A 19,875-nucleotide genomic window follows, 5' to 3' on the forward strand; every position below is an offset into this window, starting at 1 on the left:
GTGCTGCCCACTGAGCCACTATATCTATACCTCTCTTATTCATCCAGCTTGTAGGTTGCCCGTCTACAACACATCAAGCCTAAGGCAGACGAGGAATGTCAAAGGGCATGAAAGACAACCATTCCCACTCTTGGCTTAGCTGGGTGTCACAGGATCACTTGACTAGCCAAAGATCACAAGCTGAAAATAGTCTCAGCCTGAAACAGTAACAAAAGCCACACCACTCTTCACATGCTAAGCAGTGAATCGTTCACACCGTAACGGGACTGTCAATTCTTGGTATTAATACCATCTTTAGCAAAAATGTTTCTTTGTTCGTCACAACTGAGCAACAGAGCCAGTTCAAACAGTTTAGCATGAATGTGGATCTAGTCACTGGTGCCCTGAAGAAGGAGTTCTTACTGGTAACCTTTCGGTGATCTTGTTATCTCGCCACAAACAAACAGCAGCCCAGTTTTAGCTGATATGTATCAAACCTTTAGGACACCTTCTCCAGCCCAACCCATGAGGTTGGCTCACCGGTAGGGCATTCCGGTCCTGTGGGCTGTCGTGTCCTCTCTGGATAGCCCAAACAGCTGCAGATACCAGTTGGTCTCCAGCTCCTGAATGAGTGCGGCTTTGCGGGCCTTCTGCAGCCCCTGCAGGATGCCACTGTTACTGCGGCTGTCGCGACTGTTCTCCTGGGCGCCTTTCAGGACACGACCACCACTCACGGACGCCACAGACTGCTTCCGGAGCTTAGGGGGATCCTCATGGCCGCCCCGGGCTCCTACGGAGCTGCTGCGAGCCGCGATCATTCCCTGCTCTCCGGCTGGCTATGGGTTCTGCACTGCTGCTGCTCTCTCTTAGGCTGTTCTCTCCACATCTGATCTTCTCCTCCCTGCTTTTATAGCCTCCTCTTGGTCCTGAAGCTGTAACACGAGCTCCAGCGCCTTTCGACCCACAGGGAGTGAGGGAGAGACCAGGGAGATAAGCAGGAAGGTGCCCATACCACCGTCAATATCCTGCCTCTAGGGTGAAGGCAAGGCATGACAAGAACTGCCTGAGGAACTAGTAGGGATCTTTGCAGGTGATGGGAAGTGAGCAAGGACACATGCTAGGATTTTATTAAGCTTTAAACCAAAATTCAATATCCTATGTATCTCTGCATGCCGAGAGCACAACAGCTCAAAGTTCAATAATACAAAACAACATATCCAGATACACAGCCAAGTGAAAAGAGATTTTGTCATTTTACAGCCCACTTGGAACAGTCTCAGATCAACCCGACACACCATTTACTCTTGAAATGCTGAGTAACCTGGCAACCAGCAGATGGAAGTGACCAAGGGACGCCGGGACCTTGCAACACACAACCCCCGATGTTCACAGACACAGAAGCACTTGCACTAGGGATGGGCGATGCAGCCAAATGGTCAAATCGTGATTTTTTTTGGTTAGAATCACTATCTATACACTAGATCACGTTTTGTTTGTTTACAAACCAACCAGACAGGAATGCATGTAGCAACGTTCATTTAACATTTAACTACTTAACCATCAATTTTATCCTCACAACAAACACTGCTTGTACCATTATAATAAATAAACTTAATTACTTAATTATTAAGGTATAAAAGAATTAAATAAATTGACTGGTCCACGTCAGATTTTGCCATTCCCAACCATTTCCATACAATCAAAGTAGAATCTTTTTTTGGAACCAATTCTTCCTCATCAAGCATGTTGCACACATGATTCACACAGCAGCGTGGCTGACCTGCCTATGGCTGTTTACTATGTTACACCAGTGAAATATTTTTAGCAGTCTGATGGTAAATAAAGTTTTTGGTAACACTTTAAAGCAGTTTAAAGAGAATGCTATAGATACGTTCATAATGCATTATAATGCATTCATAAAGTATTATAAACACAGCTTATATTTATAAAACGGCAAAACACATTATTCATTATAACCACGTTTATTATGCATTATGAATGCATCTATCTATCTATCTATCTATCTATCTATCTATCTATCTATCTATCTATCTATCAGTTTGCTAACTGGTTATAAAAGATCAATTAAAATTTTAGTTCAAAGTCTAGTCACTAATTTGAGATCCACTGAGACAGATAATTGAGAAAGCAGTGAGATATACAGACAGTGCTGAGATGCTATGCAAGCTAAAATTGCTTTGTTCACATTGGTCTGTTTTTGCTGTAGTGCTGATGCAGTGTGATTCTTGCAAAATGCTTATCATGGATACAACTGCAACCGGTCATGATAAATCATCATTATACCATCCACCACTAACTTGGACCAGCAGAAAACAGAGAAGACAGAAAAGCTTGGTTGTGACGCAAAGGAAACTCAAGAAAGAAGAGGTCAGATTCCTGAGTGGCACAAGCCACACGCTGACATTCAAGTCTGTAACTCAGGCCACAGTCATGCCATGAAACATGCAGGCTCTTAGAGTCATGCTGCGGGACAGTCAGAACATACTCAGATCAAGACAAAGTGTTTACCAGAATCAGCAACAGAATCTGATTTATAAGGCCTGTTTACTAGAGTACCACTCCCATCCATCTAAAGCAGTGTTTCTTAACCCAGTCCTCAGCGAACCCCAGCCAGTCCACGTTTTCGCTCCCTCCCAGCTCCCAGCCAATCAGGAACACCGAATAGCTGGTACAGGTGCGCTGGGAGCTGAGAGGAAGCAAAAACGTGGACTGGCTGGGGTTCGCTGAGGACTGGGTTGAGAAACACTGATCTAAAGCCTACTACTGAAGTCTCTTCAAAAACAAGTTCATATCTACAAAACTATTTAGTGATCAGAAATGTATAGAAAGCACCTAAAATGGAAGGTTGTCAGTTGCCCTGACACTGATGCTCACCAAAGGGAACATAATATGTCAGACACATAATACATTTTAAATAAATACACAAGAGCTCTTCAAACCACAACCACAAGCAAGGTTAGAAGCTCAGGTCTGATAGTGACCAAAGAGGGAAATGTAGGGGTTCCATCTGTAAATCTTCCATTTACTTTTGTTATTATTATAGATCTGCTATATAATTGCAAGCAATCTATATAGCATTTTTATGGGGTACAACAGATGGGTTTCACAGGGGTAGGTTGTATGTGTACGTCCTTAAACACCATTCTACTCCCGACTGTGAGATCTATGTTTCAGACAGAATAAAAGTAATCTGAATTCACTGAGAAATCTACATTGCATCATAAGTGCATAAATGCCAATAATGTCATGTTTTCATTTTGCTGAATAGCCAGAACTGTACATTTACTCAGTCCAGAACTTTAAATGGCTGGGCGCCTTGCATTCCACATTGCATCCACTCATAAAGAGAAAAGTGGAAATAAGGGCCAAACTGATCTAGTGCCCATGTCTTTCTGTCATTTCCTTTTACATTACACAGCTATTCATCTCACAGCTGTATCATTGTGTGCTTTTTCCTCTTTCCGTCGTAGTGCCATTCATTAAAAGCCGATACTGAGCACATTTATCCCGGGGATAAAAAAAAACTGAAAATGAACTCTATTGCAACTTTTTTCCGACTGTCAGATTGATAAATTGATATGAAAACCATGATTTGTGGGCCTGGTTCAATGGGCAGCCCACCGAATAGCAAGAACACCGGTGCATTCCTGAAATCGGCAGAGTTCCACTCACTAACTTGGCAGGAAATGGCAGAAAACCACAGGTGCAATTTGAGGGTGGATATCTGGGACCATCACCTCTGTAGGAGAATAATTGCAGCGACAGGTGTTAGACAGTTGGCTCTAATGGGGACCCTCCCCACGGACGATGGCAAAAGTAAGCTTACAAGCAGCCAGTCCCATTTGGTGGAACATCACGGATGGAACTTTTCACAGTTGAGTTTTTGTAACCCTTTCATACAGTTGTAAGCTTGCATCGTATGTTTTTATGTGTAGGTACATGCTTCTTCCTTCCTATATATCAGAGATGCTCTGGGTGGCCATTTTTGCTTCAGCTCAACACTGAATTGTGTTATTGTCCTATTTGAGCATTAAGACGCTATAGCTGGTGCTTCCTATCACTTCCTATCTCTGCCATGCTGAGCACTGGGATTAAGAAGGAACTTCTCATATCAGTGCCATGTCTCTGCACTAGGCCAGCTATAGGGAAACTGGGAAATTACGGCATCATGTCCATCCCACCGCTTCTTCACACTGATTATATACACTCACCTATCAATATAGGCCAACATTTCTAAAGAATGCTTTCAGCACCTTCTTGAATCAATGCCACGTAGAATTAAGGCAGTTCGCCCATCCCTAGTGCAAGGCAGTTCTCAGATCTTTTAGGTGAGTGTATCTCTGTACCATTTAGTGGTTTTCGGTTTTACTATGAATAACGCTGTTACTTACTAACTGTAATGTCGACTTGCTACTTGTTGCTACATCATTATGCAAGCTGTGCGCAGTCGTGTGAGTGCACAAGTGCACGCTTGCCTACAAGCAGAAGTTACATCAATTCGCCAGCCTTTTTAAAACATATGCAGAAAACAAATTCACTTGTCTACTTTGGAAGAGGTATTTTCCAAACAAAGTGTTTGCATCTATCCATCCGTTTTGCTGCAGGTGCTAGCTAAAGATGTCGCAGACAGGGGGCTCCGCCCATGACTCCCAGCACACCCCCCCTGGTGTTTAGGTCTACCTGGTCTGTCCGGCGTCTGCCCCCCGCCATCGGATCCAAATCACCCCCAGGGGCTGATCAGTGGACAGCTGAGCTCCTCTCTTCACCCAAGCGTCCAAAACATGTGGACACAGGTCTGACGACACCAATACAAAATCGATCATTGATCTGAGGCCTAGGGTGCTCTGGTACCAGGTGCACTTATGAACAACGTATTGTTATGGACAAGCTGTGGTCAGCACAGAAATCCAATAACTAATCACTGCCCGGATTCTGATTGACCAGGCCATTCCGCCCAATCACATCCTTCCTGGCTTCACTGTCGTTACCCATGTGAGCATTAAAGTCTATGTCCAGCCGGACCCCATGGGTAGAGACCTGGCCACCAGGCACTCGCCTTCAAGTTCCACCACCGCAGTCTTGGCTGCTGGGTGAAGCCCCAGTCTCCCCAATCCAGGCGGGGAAACAATGTCCATTATATTGTTCATCACCATGAGGGTTATCTGAATCGCACTTTGTCTGGTTGCTCACCTAGGACCAATTCGCCTTGGGAGACCCCACCAGGAGTGACTGCCTCCGAAAGCATAGCTCCTAGGATCATAGATGCACACAAACCCCTCCAGCATGATGAGGCGGCCAATCATGGAGGGGATTCAGTGTGTTTACATTGCAATCTAAATGCCACATCAGATCACCTCTCTAAACGGGCAGAAAAAAGAAAAGGAAAATCACTGTAATCATGTTGGTTCATGCCTCCCAAGCCTATTGAGTTATAGTGGGTTAGAACGGCTCATTATTTGGGGTAATTTGTCACAACGCTGTATGTGACCATCGGTTACAGATCTAGATCTGTCCATTAAAACAATGAGGAACATAAAGCACATAATGTGATTAATAATATATAATTTATAACAATAAACATAGAATAGAAAATTACAGAACATTATCCTTGATTCAGGGCTCCATGACAGTCTTGACCCTGAGAATCCTGCCTGAAGATTTCAGTTACAGCTTAGCAGACATCGTTTTAGTTAATTACTGCATCAGTCACAGCTCCCTCGCTGTTGTGTGCTATTAGCCTTTTCAATTCAAGCTGTTCATGTTCATTTAAAGAGTCATGAGTCTCTAGCTTATAAAGAAAATCTACATATGTGTTACCAATTATTTTTCTCAATGTAACATAGATATTGACAGTGTTTCGTATCTGTATCGGAATAATCAAGCATCGATCAGGATAGACACTTCTGCTAGAGAGATAATGACTTACCAAAATTAGTATGTAGTTAAATGTGAATAAGTTAAAATCAATGAATGCTTATAATCAGAAGAAATTCAAGGTACAACTGTCCATTACGAGAGGCAGGATCTGAAAGGCTTAATGCCGCAGGCTGCAGATTTTCTTGAACACATGTCTGCCCTCTAGAGTCCAGTGGCGTGCACTACCGGGCACACAAAATCAATGTAGACTGGGGAAAAGGCATTTCTTTGTGACCCTTTCACCTGATAGCGCTCAAAAAAGGTCTGATGTTTGCATGCATAAGACATCAGCAACAGTACACTGGCACCAGCTCAGAGAGCCCCAGGTGTCGTTTTACTGGACGTCCTCCGTCCTTCTCGAGACTGACAGAGAGCTGCCAGCCAAGCAGAGGTGTGTAGAACATAGTGCTCCATTGCAAGAGCCGCCCAGTTCATCAGCCATGCGTCAAACACAACAATCAGCACGGATCTAAGGGGCGTCCCAATGGCATGGTGACACGCGGCGGTTATAAGGAAACACAGACTCTTCGGGGTGGGGTGCCCTGAGTACCTAAGCTGCGTGGTCAAGGCGCAGCAGGACAGACGACGTCACTGTGACCTCTTGTTAAGGTGGTACAGCTCTCGGCAGCTTTATAACACGCTTCATGCAAGCTTTCAATAGAAGATAAGATATTTCTTCTCAGATTTTGGGCGACGGCAGTGTTTCGTATCGACTTCCCATGGTGTCGCGTTTAACCGAAAACTACGGAGTCCATTAGATGATCGGGTTGGAACTTGGAAATTATTTTTAAACAATTTTTCGTTCCCTAGTAAAACAAATAATTGCAAAGAAACACTAAAACTATCTTAAAACATAGTTCCAACCCCGTCCATTTATAGACCCTGTAGAAAACATGCAGGGTTGCCAACTCTCACGCATCTGGCGAGACTCTCACGCTCACGCAAGAAATCCTACAGCAAATCTATATTATTCCATTATAAACTAGGGTTACCACTAACGACTAATTTTCTATTCATCTAAACGATTCATTTTTCTCCAGAAAATCAACTGGACCACTTAGTTTAAACTAGTTTTATTTTGACAACAATAAGATTCACCAATTATTTCCTTTTATTTCGTGAGTTTTTGTTTCAGTTTTAGTTTAGAAGGTTAAGGGTCATCTCATGCATTTACATAAATTTTCATAAAACGTCTGATTACCTGTAATTGACTGTATAGACACTGGCAATTGCTTTACAGGAACTGGACATAAATGTGCTTTCTGTATTTGACTTGTTTTCAGCTTGTTTTCAATTTTTTTAGTTGCTTTTGTATTTGCCTTTCAACTCTGCCGCATCTGTGACTCAAATCCACGGACGACTCAAGTCCTGTAATAACAGGGACATCAGCTTTTCATTTAACCCTCCAGGGAACGGGCAGATGACCCCGAGCTCCCGACGTGATGCACAGAACTGGTTCGTGCACCTGCCGCACAGCGGGGGCTACCCAGGGCCGGGGCGCCCTATAGGCGACATAGGCGACTGCCTGGGGCACCAAGTGATTAACGGGCATAAAAGAGAGAGTGAAAAGATGTGTGATATTACCGATCTTTACATTAGTTTTAATATTTCAGTAATTTTCTTGTGAAACATGCCAGCTAGCTACTCAGCAGTCAGATATCCTGTGCTACTGAAATGACTTTAATATAAATGAACTGACAGAATTTGTTTCTTGCAGCTCGAGGGGGCAGCGCTTGGCAGAATATCGCCAATGACGGCAGAACACCACAGGCCAGCCCAGGGGCTGCTATCGCCTCTCGTGTCGTTTCAGCGCAGTAAAGGAATGCTGAGGATATGTCGGCCAGGTAGATCTGTGCATAACGGCTTCCTTGGCTTCTCTCATAATGATCGTTCAGGAAAACTGGGAGGGAAGCATAATACAGGCATTTAAACTGATTAAACATCCATTGAATAAAATGCCATTTAAATCGTCCATAAAACGAACTGCTGGATGAGCCCAAGGAACACAATTTGGACTTACAGTCCTCTTTGTTTGTATGTCTGAAAGTTCATATGTTGAAAGTTCGTAAGTAGAGCAGCATCTATATTATTAGAAGAAACCATATAAGCTTAGCGTTGTTAAGTCTACATACACCATAAACATCTGAGGTGAGAATGATCACTGGTGCTGCCTTTTTTTGGACTTACATCCATCATCTGAAGAGAGAATTTACTGATCTGACGCAGTAACCATTCTGAATTCTCAGGGCTGATTGATATTGTTGACATTCTCTTGGTTCATATTCAATTTTGGCTTAACTTCGTAGTAATTGATGAACGGGACAAGCACATCCCCCATGAAATATCCATCCAGTTTCTGCTCATGCTTAACCTATTCATTGCGGTGGGGGGGGTCTGGAGCCTATCCTAGAGGCTACGGGTGGAAGGCAGGTAATGACCCAGGATGGGGTGCCAACCCATTGCAGGGCACACACACACACACACACACACACACACACACATGCACACACACACACACACACGCACACACACACACACACACACACACAATATAGGAACTCCAATTCATGTTAGTATGTTTTTGGACTGTGGGGGGAAACTAAAGAACCTGGAGGGAACCGCAGAATGAGAGAGAGAACAGACTGACTCCACACACAGATCCAGGGTGCGGACTGGAACCCTGGTCCCACAGGTGCTAACTACTGCACAACCCCCCCCCCCCCGCTAACTACTGCACAACCTCCCCCCCCCCCCCCCGCGTACAATATGTCATTATGTCTAACAACCTGGGTCACTTTTACGTGTTTGAATTCAAAAGTCCAAAATGCAAAGTGATATGTTTCAGTTGTCAAAATCACATATTAAGGACCCCATCTAGCTACAATTACAGTATTATTTTAAGGGGCTTCATGTGTCTGACGGTATTAAAGCATTAGTCCAGAACCAAATCCAGCCGGAATGCTCCCTCCACGCGTCTCTGATCTTTGGACCCTCCGGCCGTGTTTCCGTATTTCGTTACCTTACGGGCTGAGATCCGATCCAGCGAGCGGAAAACAAGAAGAAGGCAAGGAAACCAAAGCCTGCAGGCATCTTGATGGGGATCGGAAGGCGACCGAATTGTTGTGGCCATTTAAATTGTCTTTTTTTCGCCAATGAGGAAGGGAACTTAATAACGAGGGCAGTTACTCTGCGTTTACCAGTGCACCATTGTCCAAAGACACGTTCTGTTGTTGTTTTAACCCCCTGTAAATAGTAAATGTGGAAGTGATATCATCTGATATGGCATGACAGTTTCTGGTACCTGGGGGTGACCTCTGGATCTAGCTAAACTTAAAGAGAGAAAGCCCCCCCCCCAGCTCCTTCCTCCTGCACCACATCAAGATGTATTTCTGGATTCTTCCTGCATGCTGAGCTGCTGGATGCCAGTGTGTACCCTGTCAGGTTCCTACGCTTATCTGTTACGCAGATCTTCGTGCAGCTGCACTCTTAGTCGTCGGGTTCTCCTCACTGTCTGCCGTTCTCTTGTCTTGCCCCCCTCTGACCGGTCATGTGGAACCCCCAGAGCCCCCCCCTCTAGCTTGTTGATACAAACACAGAGACCCCTCAGGTGTCAGTCCTCGAGGAGCGCCTGTCACATGTCCAATTATACCACTGCACCCTCTGTCCACTGCAGCAGCTGAGAAGCACCAGAATAAAAGCAGCTGTAAGAAAAACAGGGTGATTCTGACATGGGGGGGGGGGGGGGGGGGGTGTCGGGACTGAGGCCAGGAGACACAGACAGACAATTGATGGCCATCTTCCCAGCAAACATTTATTGATATATAGCATACTATGAGACAGCAATCTTAATCTTCTGTGTTATTTTTACAGCAAAGTTCTAGTATCAGACAAATAGATATATAAATACATAAATACAACCATATGAAGGGATGAAATAGATGTGCGCCTGGATTTCAGTCTAGCAGGGCTAATCAAAATTTGAGCTGCACACTGCGGTCGATTTAGCTATACTGCAATCTAATGGTACGCATTCCTCATGTAAGCAATAGTTCTGACATACGAATTATACGTTTTTTGTTATAAAAGGAGACAGACAATAAAAACAGTACAAGGATGCCTCTCTGTGATTGAGGGGGCAGGTACGGTGTGCAGTTTTCAGTAAATGGGGCCTGCTGTCTGTTAATATACAGCAGTCTTGGCTTTTTGCACGACTGTTGTGACAGACAGACCCTTCAGGTAGCTCTTCTGTCTGCCTCTGAAAGCCCACATTCTGTGCCGTGAGATTCCCTCGCTTCAGTGTAAGTCTCCCTTTTAAAATCCTGCTGTGTGTATTCTAGAAGTTCATTGATGTGTGTGTGTGTGTGTGTGTGTCAGTGCACTTGCACACTGTATCATGCGTTTCGCTGTACTGCTGAGCTGCGCACTGAATTCCTGAGGGAAAATCAGAAGCTAATTACTCAATAAATTACAGAATAAATTGTGTAAGAACAATGCAGGTTGTGCAATATCCCATGATTTGGCTGCTCAGTGGAGGCAAGGTCCCCGTAGGTGGGAGGAGAGATTGAGCTGAGCAGGGTAGGGGAAGAACCTACACAGTGTTGCTGGTAAATCCATCAGAAGGTGGGCATTGTGCAGTTCTGATGACCAGGTCTTTGTAGGGGTAGCAAGGTGCGGCGTTCAGTCATCTATGGAGAGAGTAGAGATGGTGGTGTTGTTGGCCTCGCTGGCAAGGGAGGCGGAGGTGCCCGTCGTGGAGGTGTTCTGCGGTTTTGCCCTGGTCCTCATCACCTCCTCTGTATTCCTCTCAGGCTTCACCAGCAGGATGTAACACTTGGGCAGGAAGACGCAGGCCAGCAGCCCAAAGCTGGAGGCCATAATGGCGAAGATCTGCACGGCCACCATGAACTTGCCGCGCGTGCTGAGGTAGGCGGGGACGAAGGAGATCCAGACGATGAAGAAGACCAGCATGCCGAAGGTGATGCACTTGGCCTCGCTGAAGTGGTCCTCCAGCTTACGGGCCACAAAGGCAAAAGCGAAGGCCAGTAATGCTAAAGCGATGTCGTAGGCGAAGATGGCGCAGATGAAGACAATAGATCCCACGTCGCACTCCAGGATGATCTTGATATTCTGGGCTGCTGTATTCTTCACCGGGTGCGGGGGCATCAACACCAGCCACACTGTGCAGGCCACAGCTTGGATCAAGGTGAAAATCACCACCATGGCCCTCTGGTGGACAGGCTGGAGCGTATCGCCGTCCTTCTCGGGATCCTTCTTTGGTGCCGCAGGCACCACAGGCACAGTGGGTGTGGCTGGTGCCTCAAGCGAAGTCGATGTGTCAGATGCAGCGGCTGCGGCGGCCTTTGCGGCTTTAGCCTTCGCGGTCTTGGCGGCCTTGACGGCAAGGGCGCGCAGCATGAGCACTGCAGACTTTGCCATGAGGGAGGACAGGCAGAGTGCAAAGCCCAAGGCCAGAGCCACCTGGCTGGTCATGCAGGACCAGGGCTGGGGCTTCCCCAGGAACACAACGGAGCTCAGGAACGTGATCACCAGCGAGAACAACAGCGACGCGCTCAGCACCGGGTCGTTGGCCCTGCCCAGGGGCGTGTTCACATGCATTAAGAACAGCACCGCCACCGTGATGGTTGCCAAGGCCCCGAAAGCTGCGATCACAATCAGGGTGATCCCCAGTGGCTCCCCGAAGTCCAGGAACTCAATGATCTTGGGCACGCAGGTATCGCGGTTGGCGTTGGACCAGTAATCCTCACTGCACTGGATGCATTCCCTCGAGTCTGAGAAGCAGACAGGAAAATCCAAACATAAGTCAACTCCATGACCAGAAAAATTCTTTACTTGACAAAAGGCCCGTATTGCTTAAATTCTCCTAATCCAGGGTTCTTCAAATCAGGAGCTCGATTCCAAATCCAGGCCTTGTTTTCAGTTCTCCCACAAACTTAGTTTAATAATTACTGATTCTGATTGGCCAGACGCATCACACCTGGCTCACAGGTAAAGAAAGACTGGACGATCAGCAGGGCTCAGACTTTGAGGACCGTGATTTGAACAGCCCTGTCTTTATCCCGTCTAAATACACCAGCTTCCGCTGTTAGGTGCATCATGGCGCTCACCTGTCATGTTGCTGATCTCGCCGTCTGCGCAGGGGATGCAGTCGAAGCAGCAGACGGGCTCGCCCTGCCGGATGCCTTTCCTGGTTCCTGGCTGGCAGCTTTCACTGCATACTGAGCGGGGGCTCTGCAGAACAGAGGCACCACGCAATGTTCAATACAGCCTGCATATCCACAGAATGAGTCAAGTGTGTATCATGAACAACGTGTGTATGGAGTGCGATAGTGCCTTGCAGTAGGTGTGTATGGAGTGTGATAGTGCCTTGCAGTAGGTGTGTATGGAGTGCGATAGTGCCTTGCAGTATGTGTGTATGGAGTGCGATAGTGCCTTGCAGTAGGTGTGTATGGAGTGCGATAGTGCCTTGCAGTAGGTGTGTATGGAGTGCGATAGTGCCTTGCAGTAGGTGTGTATGGAGTGCGATAGTGCCTTGCAGTATGTGTGTATGGAGTGCGATAGTGCCTTGCAGTAGGTGTGTATGGAGTGCGATAGTGCCTTGCAGTATTTGTGTATGGAGTGCGATAGTGCCTTGCAGTATGTGTGTATGAAGTGCGATAGTGCCTTGCAGTAGGTGTGTATGGAGTGCGACAGTGCCTTGCAGTAGGTGTGTATGGAGTGCGATAGTGCCTTGCAGTAGGTGTGTATGGAGTGCGACAGTGCCTTGCAGTAGGTGTGTATGGAGTGCGATAGTGCCTTGCAGTAGGTGGGCACCCACTCCTGGGTTGTTCCCCACCTTATACCCATAGCCTTTGGGATGGGCTCTGGACCCCCGTGATCCTGATTAGGACAAGCAGTTTTAGAAAATGGATGAAGAACAGGGCACCTGCAGAGCATTGTTGTTCCAGACAATAGACTCATTGTTGATGGTCAGCCTGGCCCCCGGGGGCGCTGTGCCATTGTAATGGCCGATCTGGACGAAGGAGATGTGGCCGTCTCCGTTTGCTTGCCAGTTGATGATGTCGTATTCCCCATTGACCTCGCCGTCGTTGAAGAAGATGTGCTCTCCTGTGTGTGGAACATTGAATCTCAGATTCTTCAGGTAGTACATCAGCTGGAGAGAAAGGACAAGATAACACAGCAATTCGTCATTCGCAATGAAGGCCCAGGTATGGTCCTGTCCAATCAGAAATAGCTGAATGAACTCTCACCTGCCATGGCTCAAACGTTGTGATGTTAGCACAGCTGTTGCCCTCGAATGGGCCATGGCCCGGAACGCAGTCCTCTAGCTGGTGCAGAGCCTGCGCCACAGCATACACGGCCTTGTAGACACTATAGGTGAAGCGCAGCTGCGAAATGTCCATGTACGTGTTGTTAATGGTGTCCAAGGACTCCTGACCTGTGCACAGCTTTGCGGAAGAGGTGATGGACCTGGCAAGAGAGAGGTTTCCAGCCCACAGGCTGCCGCGTGCACTTGGGGCCTGGCTCTTGTCCAGCTTGCAGTTGAAAGCCATCTCCCAGAACTCCTCTGTGAGTGTGTTGTCGTAGGGGTCGATCGCACGGAGGTGCTCATGCAGCCCTGGGATGTCAGCCCTGCGGATGCCGAAGCCCAGTGTTCCACCCAGGACACCGTGGATCCCAGGCCGAGCGATGAGGGCGGAGGTGATCCAGGCCTCGCTGGCGATCCAGGTGCGGTTGGTGACGTTGTGTTGCTGGAGCTCCAAGACCAGCGGGCTCAGGTCCACATCAGAAGAGAACACCACGATGATGTTGGCGGTGGATGCCTTGATGATCTCCACGATTCGCTGGATGGCCTCAGGAGATTGGATCTTGGGCAGTGTCTCAGAGAAGGAGATACACACCCCAGCCTCCTCTACCTCTTCCTTGAAAGCTTTGATGCCGTACTTGCCATAGTCGTCATCCGCGGCGATAGTGCCCACCCAGGCCCAGCCAAAACGCAGAACCAGTTGGGCCATGGCCCTGGACTGGTGGACATCACTGGGGATGGTCCGCAGGAACGTGGGGAACTGGAACCGACTCTCCAGGACGGAGCAGGATGATTCGTAACTGACCTGAAGAAGGGAGGGGTTGACAAATTTAAAAACAATAAATCTCTTTTTGAAATTTTTTAGTGTGTACATGCCTAATAAATATGACCTTCTTTTGTCATTGTGGATTAAACTGAAAAGTGAATGCAAACTAACTTCTGAAGGACATAACAATGTCTGTTGTCTTGGTTTAAGGTACCTGCGGGAAGTAGTACAGGCCTAGAATTCGGGCGGTGGCGATAGAGAGGTCAGACCCACCGGCACCCACAAGCGCCGCCAGTGGGGACCCTGTGCCACACCGGTAGTTGGGCACAGCCTCGTCCTGTCCAGTCAAGTACGTCAGTGTACCCTCAACTGCCTTGGAGATTGTAAAGCATGAATCGTAAATGACATAGCCGAGGTCTGTTCGGGGAAGTATGTCGTCGTTGTTGTTAATTTCATTGATGGCGAAGAGCATCGTTTGAGCCCAGCGGAATGTTCGGTAATTAAACCTGCGGAGAGAAAGCGTAGAGGAGCTTCAAGGGTAATACGTAAGAGTGTCCCCTAGGGGGCGACAAATCACCGTAAAACGCGTGGAGAATGCTCCTGTTCCTTTCACATAGTGCAAAAAGTTAATAAAGACGAAAAGGAATCATTCAAATTAAATTTAACGTATTCAGATTAAATGTTTAAATACTAGGTTGTATAAATGAGTGTGTGAGAATGGATTCTTCTGGTTTTAAAAGATCAGAGGAAAAAAAGTAAGATAAAGAGGTCTTCAATAAAACTGCAGTTTTTATGTGTTTATTTCTCAAAGCCTTTTACTATCAGATTGTTAAGCATTTATTGCAAATGACCTTAGAAAGGGGCAAATGAGGAGTGACATCACAGCTGTCAGCCTTCCAGTCGATGAGCTTTACACACCTGCATATGCTGACCCTGGGCTCCTACTGTATCATGGTTACCAACCTTTCTAAATCCACACCAACATCCACAGGCTGAGGCAACCCCCCGAAGATTATTACTGGGCGGAGGTTAAGTGAAACAATAACTTTCCAAGTTGAGAGCCGTAATAGTCCCCATTGTTCATTGGACAGTGGAATGTACACGTATATTGTCACAAAGTCCTGGGAGGAGCTAAGTGCACATAATTGTAACAACAAATCAATACTTGGCATTTGAAGTGCTTCTTACTGTAAACGAAGCTGACTCTCATTGAGAATCTAAATCACGACAGATACAAAGGAAATGCAAATTCCCATATAATCAATATATTATTACTCATTGAGTAATTAGTCTGAATATAGTAAAAAAAAAAATGCTTCAGTATATAAACAAATGAAATTTAAAATGATTATGGTTTACAGTCTAAAACAAGATTTTGCTCAGAACATTAGAACACTTTATACATGCAGATCACTCTTGATTATATTATTTACTGGTTCTTTATGTCAACCAGTAACACAAAACCCATTCCACAGGCAGGCATTGAAATCCTCACCCTTCGCATCCGGATGATGTGGGTATGGACGACGTGTTGGTGTCGGGTGAGATCACACGATAGTGCACAGGAAACATCCCCCCTATGACCACCTTGTTCTTCTCTACGTTCTTGTATCCGTTCAAGTTGAACTTGGCCTTCAGTTTACAGCTTGACTGAGCCCAGACGCTCCCGAAAACCTGCAAAAACACACATAATCGGAGGAGAGCAAGGCGTTTCATCTCCACATTGGTACAGGAAAAGTGCGAGATGTAGGGCCTGGAGATTGTTCTGAAGCAGTGGGTGATTCTGCAGTACAACCTCGCTCAAATCCCTGTGGATTTCCAGTGTTGCATAAGGCAGTTGGTCCCACATATCAAACTGCAGTACAACGACGGTAATGAACAGAACAGGGGATTCCCTGGCAGCCGTTACTGCACCTACTATATTCGTAATTAAATTCTGCAAATATTCAGAGACAGATTTACTCCACAGCCTCCACAGCTGCCAGACCTGACACTCATCTTATTAGATGAATTTACTTTGACAGACATTAGAGTCCAGCATTCATAATTGGCCATATTAATTTTAATTAGGCAGATCATGTTATAAAAACTGTAGCCTGGTTATTGGAAACACAGTAAAAGTCTCCATGGACAAATGCACTGCACTTACGTAAATGTGGAAAATGAAAAATGAATTGTTTCCTAGTGATGGTGTGAGACAGGCTGACTGAGATGTCAGCATTTTTATGGACTTTAGATAATCAGAGCCCAAGATGTCTTTGCTCCAAGAGTCATCAGTATTTAAGGGGACCTAATACCAACATTACTGAACGTTCTAGAGGGATTTGTCATTCTTGACGTGATTATAAAACTTGCAAATGCTCCCAAAACTGTTCATGAATTTTAATAATGGAAGGCCTTGTCAAAAATAGTGTAAAGTCATTGTGAAGGCGCCTTGGCTCTCTGGAGACAGCCTGTAATTTATCTGTGATTTCACTATTTGACCCACACTTGTTACACCAAGTTAAACCTCGTGAGAATGAGGAAGTGAATCACTGAGGTAACTTCAAAGCAAAGTGAATGGGGCAGTAGCAGCTATACCCCCCCCCCCCCCCCCCCCGTATTTATAGTATATAAAATATTATATAGAAATATATTATAGAATACAACTATTCTATCCCATTATATATCTTGCTCACAGTCATGGGATAGCAGCAATAGTATGCATAGAATATAATAGAATAGAATAGAATATAGATCTGTTATGTAGGATATAGTATATAAAATATTATATAGAAATATAATAGAATACAACTATTCTATTCCTTTATATATCTTGCTCACAGCCATGGGATAGCAGCAATAGCATTTATAGAATAGAATAGAATTAATAGTTATAAAGTGTTAAATAAATGCATTGATAAACAGGGCTCAGATTTAATTAAGTCAAAATAGCAGTGTGTTTGGTCAGGCGTGACGGAGACACTCTTGGGGCTAATTTGCCGCCGTGTTCATGTGTCAGCCTTGCTGGTGCTGTGCACGCCTGCTTTCTCCCTGGGACATTTAGTCCCGTAACGCTTCTACACCATAACAGATACTGTATCTTATGTGAGCTCCGGGCTGTTGTCGGAACACTGAACTTGTCGCCACTTGTCCTTCAATCTCCCGCCGCAGCCGCAGCCGCAGCTGAACCCCGGCTTGGGAGTCGTGCAGAGGGGGCGCCAGCTGCACACGTCCCCTCTCCCAATTAAGGTCGCAACAGAGACGCTTAACGAGCCTCTGCTCTAATTAAACACTCACCCTGGGCCAAAATATCTTCCGTAGAGTATATCACATGATCTGAATCTGGATATGTAGCTTCAAACACAGTTATAGTTTGAGTAGTAACATAACATAACGTTTTTTTTTTTAATAAATCATGTTATATTATGAAAATTTGTATTATGGCTTATTCTGGGAGCGCATAAGACATGGTAATGTCTGATCAGGCATTAGTCCATTGCAGAACATTTGTACGCACACCCACACACCCACACACACACAGACACACACACCCACACACACACACACACACACACACCCACACACACACACACACACCCACCCACACACACACACAGACACACACACGCACACCCCAAGTCACAAACACAGTAACTGGGAAATGGATGATATGCAGACATAGATGTCGATACATATAGCAAAGTCAAGAAGTGTGTGTGTCTGTATTACATTGATATCGTCCTGCCGTGTGGTGTAATGGGCCCCCTGCTTGCTTCCATTCAGCTGTACTCCAGTTGTGAAAACCCGAAAGTGGCCGTTGATGTGCGCTGTGGCTGTGTAGCAGAGACATTCACGTCTGTTAGTTACTGTCCCCATAAAATACCTCAGGGCTACTGGATGGACAGATGTCCCTGCACTCAGACCACAAGCTTCACTCTCGCCTCTGTACTTGTGTGAGTCTTTTAAAAAGGACAGTTAGATGGATTACGTAATAAAATACATTCCAGTGTTTTTGTACTTGTACAATTGCCAAATAAAGCTTCATTTCATTTTGCCGTTATATCTTGGTAACGCAGACGTCCATGTAATTCACCAACTCTGATCCACATTGCTGACTATGCAAAAAGTATGAACTGTGCCTGAAGAGAGACACACATAATGCAAAACGTGACTCTAGGCTTTGGCAGAATCACATTGGAAATAACTTTCATGTATGCAAACACAAGACACCCACTATATAACCAATTGTATGAGTATTCCATACAAACAAAAGTTGGCTCATTTGATCTTACAATATAAAGACATTTGGTCATTTTCACCAAATCCATCTTGCTGGTCCATTCAGACTCCCATTCAGGAGGGTGGCTACCAGTTAGTGCCAGCAGTTGTGAAAGTTTCTGAAGGAAAGGGAACAAAAAGTCATTATAAGAAAATCCTTTAGGGAATATGCATCTGCTTGGACTGAGCAGAAGAACCAGCAAAGATGCACTTCCTCTGCATTGCCAAGCTGACCTCCTAGCAGCACTTGGTGGGAAAACTCTGTTCATGGATCTGACATCAGGTTTTTATAAGATGCCCTTACATGAAGATGATAGGAAGCTCACTGCTTTCACAATGTAACAGGCTTCCTTAGGAGTTTATTGTGTTACCTACATGATCTCATTGTTTGGGACCAGATGAGAAAACAGCCCTAGAATGATTGAAGATGGGGTGCAGTAAGTTGTATACTTATAAATTCAAGTTAGCCCCCAAGAAATGTAAATTCATGAAACACTGGTCACGTAATTGATGAGACTGCCATGTCCACAGATCTAAGGAAGGTGGAGAATATTTCAATGATGACCAGCTCAGACCTGATGGAATCTGATGATGTTGCACCATCTTAGAAATGAGTCACATCCTTCTTGGGAATGATTAATTATTATCAGCACTTTATCCCCTATTACCCAGCTGTTGCTAAGCCATTTCTTTTGTCTCCTGAAAGGTCAAAAGAAAAAAGAAAGTGTATTATTGTCTTGCAGCTCAGACACCAGTTTAAAAACCTAACACCCAGTGATTGGACCTCTGATCAAGGGCACGTTTCTGATACTTTGAAAACATCATTGATTGATTGCATCATCCTAGCTAATCATAATTCTTCACATCCATTCATTCTGTCTACAGACGTTTCTTTGCATGACATTAGAGCCCTTTTATCACAAGTTCAGGAGAGAGGATTGAAGGCTGGGCCCAATGCTTTCGCTAACAAATCACTTTCTCAGTCACAAAGAAATTATACAGTTCAGTGTTTGGAATTCTTACCTTCAAAATGATCCATCTGTGACAAATGTAGCCAGTGGCTTGAGGGCCATACGTTCCTGGTTTGGACTGATGATAGCCTGCTGGCTCACATTATGACAAAGCCCAAGCTTGTCTGCCATTAACGGCGACGCGTGGCTGAATTATCAAGTTACAGCTTTGCCATCAAAAAGTGCCAGGCCCACAAAACATAACTACTAATGCTCTGAGTCGTATCTCTCCCAACAGGGTTTCTGGCAACTTCTGGGGTTTCCTACTTCAGGATCCATATCAGCAGCTACTGTCAGAAGTTTGGGTGATATCTGATGTTTTCAGCAAGCCTGTTACCCAGCTGATACACATTATGTTACTATGTTGAGGCAGGGCCTTGTTAAGGGTGAAATAGGCATCGTTTGGAACACGTGAGGGTCAGTGTTTGGGGCTATATAACGTTTGTAGCCACTCCGTGTTCAGCTCATTGTGTTTGGGTTCATTAAACTGGTTTCTTTATTATAAGGATAAGGGCCAGAGTGCCTTCATATAATCTTTTTTTTCTTTAACCCCCTTGGTGTTTGATATGTATCTATTTATTTGTTTATTGGGAATATAA

At 45.4% G+C, this 19,875-nt stretch overlaps 2 protein-coding genes across 6 annotated transcripts in view; both read right to left on the bottom strand.

Annotated features, from left to right (window-relative positions):
- Window positions 1–844, bottom strand: part of kcnab1a (potassium voltage-gated channel subfamily A regulatory beta subunit 1a) — a 57,010-nt gene extending 56,166 nt beyond the window's left edge. Inside the window, exon 1 of the mRNA XM_023792472.2 lies at window positions 520–844. Within this exon, the coding sequence (XP_023648240.1) occupies window positions 520–797 (278 nt within the window). The 5' untranslated portion in view covers window positions 798–844. The remainder of the gene's footprint in view (window positions 1–519) is intronic.
- Window positions 845–9,705: 8,861 nt separating this feature from the next.
- vmn2r1 (vomeronasal 2, receptor 1) lies at window positions 9,706–19,612 on the bottom strand. Of its 5 annotated transcripts, XM_072701106.1 has the most exons (10): window positions 19,290–19,612; window positions 18,842–18,965; window positions 18,281–18,385; window positions 17,718–17,821; window positions 15,502–15,680; window positions 14,221–14,512; window positions 13,185–14,045; window positions 12,860–13,087; window positions 12,042–12,165; window positions 9,706–11,705 (listed from the first exon to the last, which is right to left on the bottom strand). In XM_072701106.1, exons 3-10 carry the CDS (start codon window positions 18,327–18,329, stop codon window positions 10,594–10,596), a joined length of 2,949 nt encoding a protein of 982 aa, XP_072557207.1. In that variant the 5' UTR covers window positions 18,330–18,385; window positions 18,842–18,965; window positions 19,290–19,612; the 3' UTR covers window positions 9,706–10,593. The 5 variants fall into 5 exon arrangements, with proteins under 5 accessions (XP_072557207.1, XP_072557208.1, XP_023648128.2 ...); XM_072701107.1 differs by lacking the exon at window positions 18,842–18,965; XM_023792360.2 differs by lacking the exon at window positions 17,718–17,821.
- Between the last annotated feature and the right edge of the window lie 263 nt (window positions 19,613–19,875).

The sequence above is a fragment of the Paramormyrops kingsleyae genome, chromosome 17 (genome assembly GCF_048594095.1).
Source record: "Paramormyrops kingsleyae isolate MSU_618 chromosome 17, PKINGS_0.4, whole genome shotgun sequence".
Taxonomy (NCBI): Eukaryota; Metazoa; Chordata; class Actinopteri; order Osteoglossiformes; family Mormyridae; genus Paramormyrops; species Paramormyrops kingsleyae.

What these genes read in the sequence shown, in the direction of transcription:
- vmn2r1 (XM_072701107.1), bottom strand. Translation starts at nt 18,329, where the DNA reads ATGGACCAGCAAGATGGATTTGGTGAAAATGACCAAATGTCTTTATAT. An exon ending in TGACCAAATGTCTTTATATT is followed by an intron (nt 17,822 to 18,280) that starts GTAAGATCAAAT and finishes TCTGCTACACAG; the next exon opens with CCACAGCGCACATCAACGGC. An exon ending in GCCTGTACTACTTCCCGCAG is followed by an intron (nt 14,046 to 14,220) that starts GTACCTTAAACC and finishes TCCCTTCTTCAG; the next exon opens with GTCAGTTACGAATCATCCTG.